At 39.4% G+C, this 17319-nt stretch overlaps 2 protein-coding genes across 2 annotated transcripts in view; one reads left to right on the top strand and one right to left on the bottom strand.

Annotated features, from left to right (window-relative positions):
* The window catches only part of CCDC25 (coiled-coil domain containing 25), a 614024-nt gene that overhangs the window by 424886 nt on the left and 171819 nt on the right, over nt 1–17319 (bottom strand). The window lies entirely within an intron of this gene.
* The window catches only part of ELP3 (elongator acetyltransferase complex subunit 3), a 104825-nt gene that overhangs the window by 67541 nt on the left and 19965 nt on the right, over nt 1–17319 (top strand). Inside the window, exons 11-14 of the mRNA XM_050802491.1 lie at nt 1783–1873; nt 4419–4484; nt 6086–6313; nt 7841–7922. Of these exons, the coding sequence (XP_050658448.1) occupies nt 1783–1873; nt 4419–4484; nt 6086–6313; nt 7841–7922 (467 nt within the window). The remainder of the gene's footprint in view (nt 1–1782; nt 1874–4418; nt 4485–6085; nt 6314–7840; nt 7923–17319) is intronic.

Here is a 17319-nt window from a genome sequence, read left to right as displayed (position 1 = left end):
ATGGCGCTGTCCATGAGTTATAGTGCTGTGGCCATGAGTTTAATGTTAATGAATCAGCTATATGTTAAATAAGGTGCCTTTAAACAGAAACGTGCATTAAACCATGTTATGCATTGATCAGTTGAAGATGTTTTAGGGGCTCACAGGAACCTAACCCTGTATATCCCCTGTGGACAATGCTTTAGTATTCACTAATTCAGTATTCACAACAGCATAACTATCATGGATAACAAGAATTAAATGTATTTGTCATGTAATGGGCACTAACACTGGTTGCCAGTGACTTTATCAGATTAATTTTGTGCCATGTATGATAATGTTTTAAATTTTAAGTTTTATGTATTTCTTATATGTGTATATATATAATGTATAGCCATATATCTAATAATTTATATATTTGTGAGTTCTTTATAAATTGTTTTAGGGTAAAAAAGGGCATTTGGAAGACTTTATGTTTGGCTTGTACAATCTGAAACAGTAAAATTTTTAAAATATACATACGTTCCTTGCCAAAATCAACCATATTTTTTCCTTTAATAGCCTTCATTTAGCGTCACCTGATTACTAATTTTAAAATGTATTTGGTTTTAAGAAAATTATAGTTCCAAAGATAGAAATTTATTTGACCAAAAACTGTAAGTAAGCCATATATGCAAACTCTGGTCACTGTAATATATACATTTTATGTCACTCTCACTTTGAACCCTCCAGTGTGTCTTTGCCTTAAAGAATTTTGACTTATCTTTGATTTATATTTATGGCAACTCTCCTGGCTTCCAGAGCCTAACAGACTTATTTGTATAGCTTTTAAAGCTAATTGATTGGCTTTTGATACTTTTGCTGGAGGAATATCTTATTAAAATCAAATGGATGAATTAGCTAATTGCATTTAACATTTGAAGGGATAAGTGAAAAGAGGAGGAAAAGACTCAAGTTGATTCAAAAGCAGACTGAGAAGAAAAAATAATTGGCATATTCTCCACATCTTTCCTCTGATCAACCACATAGGAGACAAAACAAATTAGAGACTTGTCTTTGAATAGGAAGCAGATGTGCGGAGCATATTCTTACTTCAGATTTTGTTAACTGTTTTATCTTTAGATACTGATTTTTGTCTAGAGGAGAGTGTTGGAGCAACTAAAATGGAACTCATAACTTCAGCTCTTGATGGAAGTTTCCTTGATGCCTGGCACTTTATGCTGTATTAATGCCAGGAAACAAATTTTATTTCCTCCTATCTTTAGGCAAGCTGTTATTCCTCTAATACATAGTCACTTTTAACTTAGATTTTTGAGAAACAAGGAAAAAAGATTTCTTCTTTGAGACCAGTTGTTGGCTAAGGCAGGCTTTTGAGCATCCCAGTTACTTGTCATTCAGCAGCTGTGTGGGAAAGTGTAAGCTACATTGTTGAACAAATTTCATAAAGGAAAAAATTTGTCTTGATTTATTTGGTACAAATGTCTCTTTACTCAAAAAATCTTTACAAATGGTTATTGGGCATTCAGACATTTGTTTAGCACTCTGTAGTCTTATAAAGTGATTTCAATCAGGTGCCTTTCACAGAAACCCTGAAGGTCAGGGGAAATCATAATTTCCTTGATGAGAAGGCTGAGGCGTAGAGAAGCTCCTTGTTCGGAGGCGTTGCCTCTGATTTCCTGGTCAGATTCATAAGTTTCTTGCTTTTTTGTTTTTGTTCTTTTTTATTTTTTTAATATCCTTGCCTTACTGCTGTGGAGAATGATTTCTATTTTGCAACAGCTTATGTTTTTCTCCTGTGTACAGGGATATTCCAATGCCTTTAGTCAGCTCAGGAGTAGAGCATGGTAACCTGAGAGAGCTGGCACTTGCAAGAATGAAAGACCTCGGAATACAGGTAAGAGCAAATATGGTGGTCAGGCCACAGCTGTTGAGAAAAAGAGGAATCTGAAACGCAGACGACTTTGCTGCTATCACCCCTAAAACCAGACATGCGGGTCAGGTCAGAAAGTCCCCAGATGTTGAAGGCATAGTCACTGGACCATGTCGGAGCTGAAGCCAGTGGTGCAGAGGCTGCCTCCTGTTCCTTCATTCCCTTCTGCTCTCTTCTGCCTGCTCAGATTGCCAACTGCGTGCTCCATTCCAGTTTTTAAAAACAGTTTTTCTTTTGAAGTATTAGGAATTCAGTTATAGACTGAAGAAAAAGATGTGATTCCTGAGAAGAAAGTATAATCATTTGAAAAGACAAGGATTATGGGCATGAAATAATTGCCAAAACTGCTATTGCCCCACATATACCAGTCTCCCATCCCTCTGGCCATTGAAATCCCTTCTTTGGTCACAGGTATTTACTAAGCATCCCCTCTGTGCTGGCCCAGGATGTAAAAAGAGCCCAAGAACCTGCAACTTAACAGTCTCTGTGGGAAATTCTTAAGTCACAGGAAGGTTTGAAACTCCAGTACTCAGGAACTTCTTAGAGCTGCTAAAGCAATAAACCAGGAGTGGTGTTGAGACCAAGGGCCGACTCCTGGGCTCTGCCTTCAGAGATTCTGGATCAGTAGGTTGGGATGGGACCAATCTGTTATCCAGCACTAGGTGCATGGTTCTCATGCACAGTTCAGATGTGGGCCACACTTTGAAAGACATTATTCCAAGGATTGCCTATGGTGTTTGTGGACTTACCTAAGCCATTTCACTCAAATTATTATGGAGAAAATTTTTCAGATTGTTCAAGGGAGAGTTTGTGAACATTATTGGCATATTCTACCAAAAAAAAAAAAAGTGAAGAATTTTATGTTCCAGAAAAATAGCAAATGCATTTATAGTAATTAATGGCACCAAACAAAATTGTGTGCCTGCTTTGCCTCCCAGACTCCAGCTGTTCATGTTCTCCATCTCTTCTCGCCTCCAAGAAGGCCACTGACCTTCAAGAAGGTCAAGATGACTGACCTGGCCTGGTTATCCCAACAATCTCGTTGTCCATCCATCTTCTTTAACCCTCACCCCTCATAAGCCTTGTTAGCCTCTGTTAAAGTAAGCTAGGATTGAGTCCAAAGGCTGGAATTCAGTCATAGCCAAAATATATCTAGTTCCTAGAGGCAACATCTTGAGCAGAAAATAAGCACACACCAAACTCTGCCTTTAAAAAAGCATGCCAAAAAAAAATAAAGAAACAGCACGCAGGTGTTCATTAAGAACATGGAACAGTAATACATTCCCATGCTAGCTACTATATAGAACTACTGTAGTGAAAGGACAGCAGCTACATTCAGTAGATTAATAATTATAGAGATCGATCATCTTCGTCTGCTATACAGTTTTTGTTTACTGGAATTCGTGGACTCCACATCAGCAAAGTATTATCTTGAGCTAGTTCCTGGGTTGTGGAAGTAGCTTTAATTTTCTACAACTGAATAATGAGCTCTTATTTTTCTCTTGGAATTATATACATGTATAGCAGTCCTTCATAAATATACTATTAGTAGAAAAGCTTACGTGACATCATCAAATTTCCCACAGTGATCTTTTCTCACTGGAAGAAAATGTTTATGGTTTGTTCTGTAAGGGGGAAATACACCATAGGATATATAATTGAATAATTACAAGGATTTATAATAATGAAAAGGACTGTGTAATTGTAAATGTCTGGTAGCGTAGCATGCACTGTGGGTCGTAGAATAGAAGTGAGAGCCACATCACAGATGCTTGGCCATGCAGACCAGGCATTGCATTGGCATTGTCTGTAGGCAGCTCCATGCCTCCTCAGATATTCAAAGAGCCATTTGTGATTGTGCTTCAGAGTATGTAATACACGACTCTAGGTTCCTTCTCCCTCCCTCCCTTCCTTCCTTCCTTCATTCCTTCCTTCCCTCCGTCTCTCCCTCCCTCCTTCCCTTTCTTCTTCTTTCCCTGCCTTTCTTCCACAGCGCCCTTCTTACAAAAAAAAAAAAAAAAGCCATCTTCAACATGTACTTTTTGGATATTCCTAAAATGATACAAATACGGTGATGCTAAAAATGTTAACTGCCATAAAATGGAGAAGGTTTTAAACATTTAGGAATTTACTTTTTACTCTTTATATACATACTTCTGGATTGTACTTTCAGATAGTTATATCCCCCAGGCAAACCTGTTTCTTACTCTTATGACTTACATTCTTTACTGCTAAGATTATATTGTATACTGATCTTTTTTGAATTCTAAATTTATTTTAAAAGCAATACTGTACTACTTCATACATTCCTACTCTGGTTTCCCCTATCCTCAGATTGATTAAAGGTGGTTTTATTTTGAAATTCAGCTCTTTTATCTCATTATAAGTTATGTACAAACTTAATTTCGAGCCCAGGGTTTGGTGGAGAGGTTTAAATAAAAATAAAGATTGAATGAGTTACCAGTTTTATATTTGTGCCCTCCCCCTGCCCCGCCACTTTTCTTGACAGTGTCGAGATGTGAGAACCAGAGAAGTTGGAATCCAAGAAATTCATCACAAAGTACGGCCATACCAGGTTAGTCTCTTCATGTCGCAGAGGGCCTAGGTACTGTCCTTAGATCTTTGCCAACCCTGCGCCCACATGTTCTTAACCAAGGACAGAGCCCCAGAAGTGAATAACTAAGAGCAGAGACTAATCAAGGATTAGATACCGGTGTCAAACCATGAAAGCCAAATAGGAGAATTCTAGAAGAGGCAGGTTAGGAAAACGAAGTCTGAACCTCATTCTAGATTAGCACTGTTCAATGGAACTTTCTGCAGTGTTGGAAATGTTCTATGATCTGGGCTATCCAATATCCCATATGGTGATGACTGTTGAGCCCTTGAAATGTGGCTTGTACAAATGAGAAACTAAATTTTTAATTTTATTTAATTTTGATTAATTCAATTGTAAATAGTCCCCTGTGACTACAAGCTACATTTGGGAAGAATGTAGTATGATCTGCTTCTCTCTTTGTGTGTAACTATTCAGCTGTTGCCCAATGGTGATAAGCAAATGAATAGATCAGCCCTTATCCACAGGCTCCACAAAAATTAAGCATAATGCCTTAAGGCATTCATGGTATGTAATGAATTAACTTCTCTCTTATACTTGTATAATGTCTAACTGTATGCCAACTTTTCTGTAGGATTTGATTCTCTTGTGGAGCCCCATTTGTGAAAGGCTGGAATAGATGATCTCTGCATTGATGTTTCTGTTCTCAGCATGAATTAGTTAATTGACATTTTTCACATGTAGGACCTTTTGAGAGAAAAAGCAGACCCAACACAATTTGCCAAATTCTTGTGCAGTTCAGTTATTTAGCAAACATTGTTGAGAAGGAATATGTGTTAGTCTGAATTGTTCACCTTGCTCTGGGTACAATCTGCTCATCTACCGAGTGTTTCTGCATGTGGCCATGTCCATGTGTATACTTTTCTCTGTGCATGCATATTGTTACATATGGCTTCTATTTAGGAAAAGTACAAGAGCCATTTGTACAATGAGCTGAAGAGCCAAAAGCCTGTGCAGACTGCTACCACAAAGCTTCCCCCCAAAAGCTACCCTCCGTGATTGAATTTTCTTTAACATTTTTATCCCATAAATTATGCATAATATTTTAAGTGCCCTGTGGGAGGCCATACTTCCTTGAAATTTCATCACGGTGCCAGTGACCAGCATCACATTTTTCTTCCCCAAAGGTAGGTTTCAGTGGAGGCGATAAGATTAGAAGGTGAAACCCAAACCATTGAGCACCTGACAGTTCTGAGACAAAGGGGTGCTCCTGAGAGCTACGCATGTGACGGATTTTGAAATTTTACATTAGAGACTCTTCATGGGGAGTCAAATGCGTGGAAGCCTTTACTGAGCTGGATCTCTGTAAGAGTCTCAAGGTTAATGAAGTTCAAGTATTTGCGAAATTATACAGTTGTTTTCCTTTTATAATAGTCCATGAACAAGGTATGAACTTTAATCTTGGTGCTATTTGAGAGTAGACAAGTAAAAAGAAATGTAATTAGTGATTATTCATTCCTTATCCCTAACTAGATATTAACCTAAATAAATACATACAATTACAAAAATGAATTTGGTTCTTTAATTTTGAATAATATTTTTTGTGGCTTTTTACTAAACAGGTTGAACTGGTAAGGAGAGATTATGTTGCAAATGGTGGCTGGGAAACATTCTTGTCATACGAAGACCCAGATCAAGACATTTTGATTGGCCTCCTACGATTACGCAAGTGTTCAGAAGAAACTTTCCGTTTCGAATTGGGTGGAGGTGTCTCCATAGTACGAGAGCTGCATGTGTATGGAAGTGTGGTCCCTGTGAGCAGCCGGGATCCTACCAAATTTCAGCATCAGGTATCCTGTATTCCATTTCTATTTGGCTTGTAAGAAACTGCCTAAGTAGGAAAAGAGAAAAGGAATGGGGTGAAGAGAGGAGGAAGAGCCAGAGGAGGAGGAGAGGGGAAAGAAAAGCATAGAAACAGACGAGCCAGTGTTTTAGTTGTTCAGAGATGTTTTCTCCCCAGATTGTATCCTTTTGGGAGGAAAGGACAAACTGAGATTCAGTCAGTTGGAACATAACAAATTGAACCACATGGAATTGGTATTTTTTTGAGATAGAGTCTCACTTTGTCAGCCATGCTGGAGTGCAGTGGCATGATCTTGGCTCACTGCAACCTCCGCCTCCCTGGTTCAAGTGATTCTCCTGCCTCAGCCTCCCTAGTAGCTGCGATTACAGGTGTGCACCACCATACCTGACTAATTTTTATATTTTTAGTAGAGACGGGGTTTCACCATGTTGGCCAGGCTGGTCTTGAACTCCTGACCTCAGGGGATCCACCCACTTTGACCTCCCAAAGTGCTGAGATTACAGGCATGAGCTACTGTGCCCGGCCTGCAGTTAGTATTTTTGAAAGTAAGAAATTGTCTAATACTGGCAGTCTCATATGGGTCAACTTATTGTGGAATCAGGTTAGATGGTGATGGGAAAGCACTTATGAAACACTTCCTAAGGTTAAGCCATATTATACATAGGGGAACCCTATTCTAACCCCAGACAACCTACCTTAATAACTCAGTTCTTAAAATTTCCAGAAAATGTGTTAAAATCTAATGGTGGATATGATATAAGCTCCAAAATTGATGATTTAAGAATTTTGCCTGGTTTCTCAACTCTTAGAAAGTAGAGAGGTGGCCGGGAGTGGTGGCTCACACCTGTAATTCCAGTACTTTGGGAGGCTGAGGCAGGTGGATCACCTGAGGTCAAGTTCAAGACCAGTCTGGCCAACATGGTGAAACCCCGTCTCTACTAAAAATACAAAAATTAGCTGGGCATGGTGGCACGTGCCTGTAGTCGCAGCTACTCGGGAGGCTGAGGCAGGAGAATCGCTTGAACCTGGGAGGCGGAGGTTGCAGTAAGCCAAGATTGAGTCAGAGTGATCTTGCCCAGTGCAGTGAGCCACTGCACTCCAGGCTGGACAACAGCGGGAGATTCCATCTTAAAAAAAAAAAGTAGAAAGGTGACTAAGAAATTAAAGACATATTGCCCCAGACTTCCATCATTTAGAGATTGCCTAGAACTTACCTAAAAAGAGACAGAATTTGAGAGGGAATTACTGTCTTCCTGTGAATAGATTACATCATTCACAAAATGCCTTTTGGTAGCTCTTGTTCAAAAGTTACACCTTTTTCAATTGTCTACTACAGTATACCTTTGGTATGAGTGAATGGTTTCTTATTCCTTACTCCCATAAGTGGGCTTTTTCACTCTTATTTTAACAGATTTTAGCAACTACTGAAGTATATAGCCTTCTTGTTTCATGGACCCCTCTTAATGAACTGCCTTCCTTTTTAATTCCCACTCCTCTTTGTTGCTCTGTGCAGGGATTTGGCATGCTGCTGATGGAGGAAGCAGAAAGAATAGCTAGAGAAGAACATGGATCTGGGAAAATCGCTGTGATATCAGGTAACTGGGGGAGGGTGAAGTTCATGATTCCTTCCCATTTTGAACTTGGCACCACAGTGAAAACTATGTTGGTACCCTCTTGCCCCTGTTGATGGTTATTACATTCAAAATTGAGCTGAGCTGACTGGCGAAGGACTTGTGCTCAAACAAAATTTACAAAAGCAGTTTAGTGGAATAGAGCTTTCCGAGCACTCTGAGAGTCAGGACCTGTGACCCATAACCCCTCTTCTGCACTCTGTCACACTGGTCAGCATGGTTGCCTCCTCCCTGTGCTGTGCCTAGTTACTCTATCTAAGGAAATGGAATTTGAGTGTTTTTCACTATTGTGGAGATTATCACTATTGTTCAGAAATTAAAATAGAACCTCAGTTGCCAGTACAAGCTGTTTAAAGGCCAAATTCTTGCTCTTTCAATTTTCTTCTCAGTAACTTCGATCCTGGGGAACAGCTTTCCCCTGTTTGGGAGTAAAAAAATTTTCCCCAGCCCTCTTAGGGTCCCTGGCTGGGTCTGAAAATTAAACTGACAAAGGCAGATTAACAGGGGAAAAGCATACACATTTATTGCATATAAATTTTATGGAACAGGAAAGCCTTCATAAGGAAATAAAGACCCTAAGAAATGGCTGAACCTGAGTGTTTTTATACGAGTGCGAAGTCATGAAAAAATATGACAGGACACAGGAGTAAGAGCTAAGGGTGAGAAATGGGGATGTTTAGCAAGGCCTGTACATTTAGATTCCTCAAGGTACCCCCGCTGCCTTCAGCGGTGAAGATGTTTGTTTGCTCCAGGTGGTATGAGGGCACCTCCCTCATAAGCATCTCATGACCTGTGTCGGGAGAAGAAAGGGGAAAGCCAGAGGGTCCTTCCTGCATACGCCATTTTCTGATTCCTTCACCTTAAGATACTCAGTATGCCAAGGCACCGTCTTTTGGGGTAGTGTGTTCTGAACCCCATCAGGAGCTTCCCCATTTCTTATCTAGGACAGCAGGTCACTGGGGAAGTGGGCATGAAAAGGAAAACCCAGTACAGCGTGTGTGAGTGGAGCAAGAAATGACGTAGACCCCTTTCACATCTGCTGTTCCGTAGTGAACCCTTACAGAAATCACTGTTCCCAGTAGAAGCTAACAGGGTAAGAGCCATGATCAAAATGTAGGTTATTTTTCACCCAGCATGTTTGTTTTCCCACTCGAATACTACAACGTTCCTAAAGCTCAAATACGCCTTCTGAGAACATCATCTCTTCTGAAAATGAAAGTTGAAATGAGGTTTTTTTTAAAAAATAATAATAAGTCATTGCCAATCAGTAAATCAATACCCATGCTCGGGTTTTAATGATTTTAATTATGAAAATGTAGTAACTCAGGCTCACTTATAATCATTTAGTGTGGTTGAGGTTTTTGGCATTATCCAGACAGATTCCTAAAAGCTTTTTTTTTTTTTTTTTTTAACATGTCCAGCTTTATTTATTTATTTATTTATTTATTTTCTGTTATCTTTCACAGAAAGAAGAGGTAACTAAACCAGGCTCACTTGATTGGTACTGTTACCTGTAATAAAAAAAGGTTTACTTCTCAACTGTTTAACCTGTGGTTGATCAGATGTAGCAGGCAAGGGCCAGACTGACTTGGAACCCCTCTGCACATGCATCTGTGTAGAGTTGATAACACCTGAAATTTCCATGGCCCCTTTTGTCAGAGCACTGTCAGTGTTCTAGTAAAGTGCTTAAACTTCAGTGTGCTTACAAATCACCTGGAGATCTTGCTAAAATGCAGACTCTGACTCAGTGGGCCTGGGTGGGGCCTGTGCTCCCAGGTGATACCTACGCCGTCTTCAGACCACACTTTATACACAAGCAAGGCTTTAGTATTCTCTTTCAAGTGTATTCTCTTTTCAGTCACTGAGATAATCATAACGCTCTGCGATTCTGGCAGTGCTGCACTCCTGGAGTCTGATAATAGTCATGCAACTTTCTGGTGTCTGTGGGAACCTAATCAACGTTAAAACTGAAGAGCAGGCATATTCTATCACTGCTCTGCATTATTTCATCTGCCTTCATGACATCTGTGTCTTTTTACAATGTTGCATGCAGAGAGGACCCCTGACTTGCCTGAGGTCATATCCAATTGTTCATAAGAGCCTCAGTTTCTGCTTTTTATGAGCAGGGTGATTTCCATTTTCTAAGTGGAAATCGGCATCTGTCCTCTTTCTGGCATATCTATCTCCCTAGCTTTTTATCATAGTCTAAATAATAGCTCAATTTCAGATCATCTGCATGTAGAGTTTCTCAAATAACAAGAAGAGACTTGCTCAAATTAACAGGGAAGAACCTTTCTCTTGTTGGCTGGTATGATCGATCTACTTCATTTCTATACAAGGGGTTTCTTTTGGCCAGTGGGTTTCTGTAGGAACAGTTCTGGAATGCCTTCTTGGGACTCTAGTGAGTTCAGGAGGAAGGATGCCATAAGCATTACTTCCTGTCACCCTGCCTGGAAGCCCCACCATTGCTCTCTATAGGGAAAACTATGTAAGCCTGGACTTTCTGTTTGACTTAAGCACTGGTCACCCTTCAAATGAAAGAACTAAGAACACTTGCTGTCTGGATGATGCATTTTTATTTCTCCAATTGAGTAATCTATTACTGTTCTGTGTAAGTTTCTGAATCAGATGCTGGAGAAGTTAGTCCATTATTCAGAACTTCAAGGAGGGCAGATGTGAAGAGCTTGTTATTATATCATGCTTTTAATGTTGTGTTTTTCCGGTTTTTGCATTTTGACTTTGGTTTCTCTGATATGAGTACAGTGTTGTGTGTACATGTGTTTTAGTTTTTTGTAAATAGTCAGTTATTCTCCATAAATTAATCCTTAGAATGAAAATCTCTTTATGATAGTGCTGGTGTCTGTGGGCTGCATTTTGTCAATGTTACCTCATTGGATTAGCTGAGAAGAGGCACTGATTTGGGTGGGGGGATGGGGGTGGGGAGGACAGGTGGCCAGGATTCCATTCCTGCTTTGCCAGTAGCTCTTCTTGTGATCTAGGATAATTTTACTTGCTCTCCATGGGCCTTTATTTCCTTATTTTAAAAAAATGGATGTGGTTATCTTTTACAGTTCTGACTCTAGAATTCTACCCCTTAGTATCTTCTTTAGTTCTCAACATGACCAATTATGTTTTCCTGATTAAATTGTAGGTAGGACCTTTTCTGTGCCATATTAAGAGACTCTAATTTCATCAGTAATAGATATCAGTCTCATTGTAAGTTGGGTGTTTGCTGATAAAGATGTTGATAGTTTCCCATAGGTAATTAATCCTAGGCTTTGTGAATGCCTATTAACTTAGGTCACAACTGGCAATACTGTTTGACCTAAGTGTTTACTTTTTTCCCAACCTTGTCCTCAGTTTGTAAATCCATCCTTGTTCCAGGTATGTAGGCTTTTGTATAAGTTGTACACAGTGGTGGCCTAGATGTTCTGTCCTGGCATAAATAGTAAGCTAGAGTAAGGGAAAGACAGAATCATTTATCATTTTGGTTATTCTTGTGTAAGAGTAACGCATTTAGGTAGAATTTTTTTTAATTGCATTTTGATTCATTATGACTTCCCTTCATCTTGCCAGCAGATTTTCTCTGTAACTTGGGTTTATAATCTTGGATTCAGCCTCTAAACAATATTATGAGCTACACAGTAGATCTGATTTGAGTCACTATAGAAAGACTCTGGGTATTCTTTTTTCTGTATTTAAAAACAAATTGGTTTTTTATCTGTGCTACTTCAATAGACTTTGTTTATAGGTATACACTGTGTATTTTATAGCAGATTATCTTTTTAAAAAGATGACTACCTTTATGGCTACATGAGAAAATGGAAAACTTTCTCGTGTATCAAAATCAAACAAAGCAATTTCTTGAAAGAGAGGCCTTTAGGTTTATTCTGTTTTTTTCTTAGTGAACTGTGTTTTAAAGTGAACCATCAACTCTAAATGTGAAAATTAAAGTAAAAATGAAATGTTCAGTTTCATCAGCATCAAAATCACCGTGTGTTGAGGGGTCACGTATGAAATGAAGAGACATATGAAAAAAGAAGACGTGTGAAATGTCACCCTGCCCTGTGTGAATGTTCGTGTTGGGCTGTAGGAAACTCACCCACCTTCCCCTCATTGATTGTCTTTGACTGCAGAGGAAGATAAGTTTTCTCCTTACTTAGACTGCAGATTAGTTCGTAACTAAGAATAATTACTTCACAGTAAGAAAATATTCTTTTTTTACATATTAAAATGGACAAATCAGTGTTATGAGAACCACCAGTTTATAAAATAATGTGTAGGCAAAAAATAACAGCTAATTGCTGCCAAATATCTAAGCAATTAATTAGTCCCTATTAATTCCAAGTGATATCATTTGCCAGCTTAACCCCTATATCTTCTGTCAACACACATCTGTTCAAGGTTAACAAATTATATTTACTCAGAAACCATGATGTTTATCTACTTGGATGATCAGTATTCTTTCCTTTAAAAATGTTAACATGAGCAGTTTTTGTGTCTCCTCTCTTACGATGTAAAGTACAAGGAATTATACTAGAGAAGCTAACCACAACATCTGAAATGCCATCACTAATAATCACCATGGAAACGGAGATCTCTGATGTCACACTGCCTGTACCATTTCCAAAAGGGCAAATATAACTGTGATAGTCACTATTTAAAAAGCCATTTAACACCCCCAACAGAATGAGTTTTTTTCTTCTGGCAATTTTGGCTAGGTATCAGATCCAATCGTGTGACTCTTTCAGTTTGCCAAGCTAATTGCTATGCAGCAAGATGACCAACTATTCCCCAAGCTCCTCTGACTACCTTCATCATAAGCACTATTCTATTTGTGTCCTTTCAAGTAGAAAATTAATATGGCCATTGGCCAAGAATCGTACAAGGCCAATGGATCGCACAGTGATGGTGAGAAATGAGGAAAATGTCTGAATGGTCGATGACAGAAATCACTGAAGTCAGAGACTGATAGCCATTTTGTTTAAATCTATTAAAAAGCCAGAGAAGGGGAGAGGAGAGAAGAATTTAAATATAGAGTGATTAAACGAGTCACTATGGAGATGAAATCATCCTTAATCATGAAGGTCTTAGTTATATCATCCTAAAACTACATCACAGTGCCTCCTGGTCAGAAAATAAATGTACTTGTGCCTTATACAATCCAATATGGCTTTCTAGGGCTGCAGTTAATGGTCTTGTTTGCCAGAGCCACTGATTAATAAAATCATATGTGGGCAGAAAATAGCAGTTGTTTTGTTGAAACATTTAAACTATAAATGGTTGAGATCTACTTATTAGATCTTCACCTGTCTCCCAGGCTACTACACATCTCCCTCAGTTTCAGGTGAAGGTAGTTTTATTCCTTGCATTATAATCTGGTTGACAAGAAGGGTGCATTTGTAACTAGGTTTGTCTGAAAATGGACTCATAATCCTTACCAAAATGCCCGGAAAAGCATTTCTTCATTGTAGTGTATCTATTTGCTAATGGACGCAGGAAGCCGGCCAAATGCAGACCAGTTTGTGGCACCTGCACGTGTTAGTCTAGGGCTTCTCAGAAAGGAAGGGAAAGAGTGTTTGCCCTTTTGTACTCTGTGCTTTAGTCCTTTACATCATTTATCTTTGTGACAAATTATCCCCTAAATGTCCCCTAATTAAATGTACATTTTCTGGGTTTTGTATATTCCTCCGTTCCATTTCGGTATTCTAACAATGATCATATGTTTCTTTTTTGGTGTACGTTCCAGTAGTATTTTTAAAATCATTATTAATATCTTTTTAAAGACAATAGATACAATATAAAGTCTTTCTTTACTATAATAACTCAATTTCAGCATCATTATTAATCAGACTGGAATTGATGACATGGAATGCTATTTTGCTAGATAATGAATTAGCTAGATGTTTGCTAGTTGGTGTCTTGCAGCCACACTGTGGCAGCATTGTTGCGTAGCTCCGCCCAGGAATCTGTATTCCATGACTTGACATTTACTCATTTGAAGGTGAGTCAGGTACCAGTTTGTAGTACACCACACATCAAGTGCATCAGACCATCTCTCACTTGGCATCACAGACTATGTTAATTAGTACACATGTTTTGAATATTATTGACTAGGCCACTAATGAGTTTCTACTGTTTGGATCTTGGAGGCAACTGAATTTTTGTGACGTTTCCCAGGCAGAAGCTAGTGATACTGATTTGGGGTGGCTGATTGGCATTTGAAGAACAGCATTTGGCAAATGCCGTTGCTAATCCCAGGTTCATGCAGTCCATCCTCTTACATTTCAGAGTGTGTACATTGAGATCTTGTAGTCCAGCCTTGCCAGTGTAGACACACAACACATTTGTAGACTTTCTCCCCATTCTTGTTCCTCTTAGTTTATGGATATAGGGAATGACGGTCTTATGCTTTTGCTTAGGAGGAATAGGGTTATATCATGTGATTCCTAATAACATTCCTGAAAGGTCTGGGAGCTTTGAGATGAATGACTACCTTTATTTAAAATTAGACACTTCACAGGCTTTTTTCTGAGGAAGCAAGCCCTCTCCAAAAGCGGCCTACCCTACACTACTCACTACCAGCTGTCTCTCAGAAAGTCTGTTTTAATATTTTGTTGCAATGTTGATTTCTTATCAATGTAACTTTAATATGAATAGTACTGTTCTTTTCTCTAAATATTTGACATTGTCTTAATTCATTCAGTTTGATAAAGCTTTTCTATTTTAGATCTGTTAGAGGCAGGGATTTGGCAGGTTCTTCTTTGGGTGAACAGGTATTATTGAATAATGCTGGAAAGTATTGGTGCTGCCTTCCTTAGCAGTAACCAAGATACTAGTTTTGTGGAGCCTTTTAGTTTAGAGATTTCTGATTCCAACAGAACACATGCAAGGAATTTCTTATTCTTTAGTTGGCCTGGCTTAAGCTGTTGTCTCTGACCAACAACTCACATTTCTAAGACAGTGCCTGTTAGACTTCGAATGGTAGTTTGTGGCCATGGGATCATTTCCTTATGCACCCCATCCTCTAGTCCCTAAGCAGACCACTGTCCACTTGTCCACTATTCATGAATAAATTGCTGGGGTTCAGTAAAGCAGTCCACATGCCCCAGATCTCTACATGTATGATCTGTTGCCTCACTGCAAATCCTAATAATTAGTGTTTGTTCTGATTATTATTATATAACATACCACCCCAAATTTTAGTGGCTTCAAACAACAGCCATTTTATTTGCTTAATGATTCTGTGGGTCAGAAATTCAGCAGGGCATAGAGGGGATCTCTGTTCTGTGATGTCAGGGGCCTCAGTTGGGGTGGCTTAAATGGCAGTCAGTTGGCTGGGATGGTGTGTCTGAAGTTTCCGTTCTGACTGAGGCTGTCCACATGAGCAGCTTGGTTCTTGTCCACGTGTCTGCTCCATGTGGCTTGGGCTTCTTAATAGCACAATAGCTTGGGTTCTAAGAGGAAGGAGCAAAGGCCTGGTCTTAGAAGTCCTAGAGTGTCTATATTAGTTATCTATCATTGTGTAATAAATTACCCAAAAACTTAGTGGCTGAAACAACAAGCATTTCTTATCTCATGGTTTCTGTAGATCAGGAATCTGAGAGTGACTGAGCTGGGTGCCTCTGGCTCAACATCTCTCACAAGGCTGCAGTCAAGGTGTCAGCTGGGGCCATAATCATCTCAAGAGTCCATTGCAGCTGAAGGATCCCCTCCCAAGTTCACTGTGCAGTTTTTGGCAGGCATCGGTTCCTCACAAGCTGTTTGTCTTGGGGCTGTGGTTCCTCGCCATGCTTCGTGGGTCCCTTTGTAGGGCTGCTTATCGCATGATGTGACAGCTTGCTCTCTCAGTGGGAGTGATCAGAGAGAGAGCCCATTCAAGATGGCAGCCATGGTATTTTTATAACCTAATCTCAGAAGAGTGTTAATGAGTCCAGCTCACCCTCAGGGGGAAGGGATTACACAAGTCTGTGAATACCCTAGGGGGTGAACTTTGGGAGTCATTTTAGAGACCGCCTACCACAGTGTATCTTCTGCCCTGTTCTGTTGGTTGGAATCACTGGGCCAGGCCAGATTTAAGGGGAAAGGAAGTGAATTCTATCTCTGTAAGGGAGAAGGCAGCCATCTTTGGATGCTGTCAACTGTAGTGGTGGAATACATCTCCATTGCTTTGTGATTAGTAGGCATCCAGTACCTCTAATGCCTTCTCCAAAGACAGACCCTTTGGGTAGACCTAAATTCAAGAGTTCTTGTCCCAACCCTAGTATCAGATTTTCATATAGTCAGGCATGGCAACACAATCACACCTCACACTTTCCTAGGCAGAGCTTGGCAGGCCCAACAAAACTCAGCCTGCACCTGACCCTTTGTGTGCCATCTCTCTTCCATGAGGACATGCCTCTCTGTTTCCCCTTGCAACCCTATTTTATACCTGATGCTTTAGGTGCACATGCTGGCCATTTATATTTTTGTTCCAGATGATGGAACATAGAAGCCTGTTTTTGGGCTGAGGATACATGGTTTCCCTCTGGAGCTTTCCTACCCTTAGATATTGATTCTCCCCCTACAAACACATGGAGAAATTTTATGCACTGTAAGAAAACTTTTTTTCATTTGGGGAGTTGATAAATCATATGTAAAGCAGAATTTGCCATTTTAACCATTTTTAAGTGTATAAATCAGTGGCATTATTTACATTTGCAATGTTGTATGACCATCACCATTATTTCTAAAATTTTTAACACCCTAAACAAACTGTGAATCCATTAAGCAGTAACTCCCAGTTCCCCCCACAGTCCTCTAATCTATTTTCTGTCTCTGTGAAATGGAATCATAGAATATCTGTTCTTTTATGTCTGGGTTATTTCACTTACCATGATGTCTTCAGTGCTCATCCGTGCTGTAGCATGTCTCAGAATTTGCTTCCTTGTTATGGCACAGTAATATTCCGTTACATGTATATACCACATTTTGCTTATCATCCATCAGTCCGATAGACATTTCGGTTGTTTCCACCTTTTGGCTATTGTCAATAATATTGCAGGGTGGACAAATACCTGTTTGAGTTCTACTTTCATTTCTTTTGCACATATACCCAGAAGTGTAATTGCTAAGTCAAATTGTAACTCTATGTTTAACTTTTTGAGGAAACACCAAACTATTTTCCACAGTAACTGCCCTGTTTTTCATTTCCACGGTGGCCACAGTGCACAAGGATTTCAGTTTCTCTACATCTTTGCCAGCACTTAAGATTTTTCCTTTTTTTTTTTTTTATAGCCAGCCTAGTGGCATTCTGTAGGAGGTTTGACTTATATTTCTGTAATGATTACTGATGTTGAATGTCTTTGTCATTTTTATCTTC

The sequence above is a fragment of the Macaca thibetana genome, chromosome 8, assembly GCF_024542745.1.
Source record: "Macaca thibetana thibetana isolate TM-01 chromosome 8, ASM2454274v1, whole genome shotgun sequence".
In the NCBI taxonomy this organism is placed as follows: domain Eukaryota; kingdom Metazoa; phylum Chordata; class Mammalia; order Primates; family Cercopithecidae; genus Macaca; species Macaca thibetana.
Note: the sequence above shows the minus strand (reverse complement) of the source record. Positions and strands in the feature narration are given on the sequence as shown.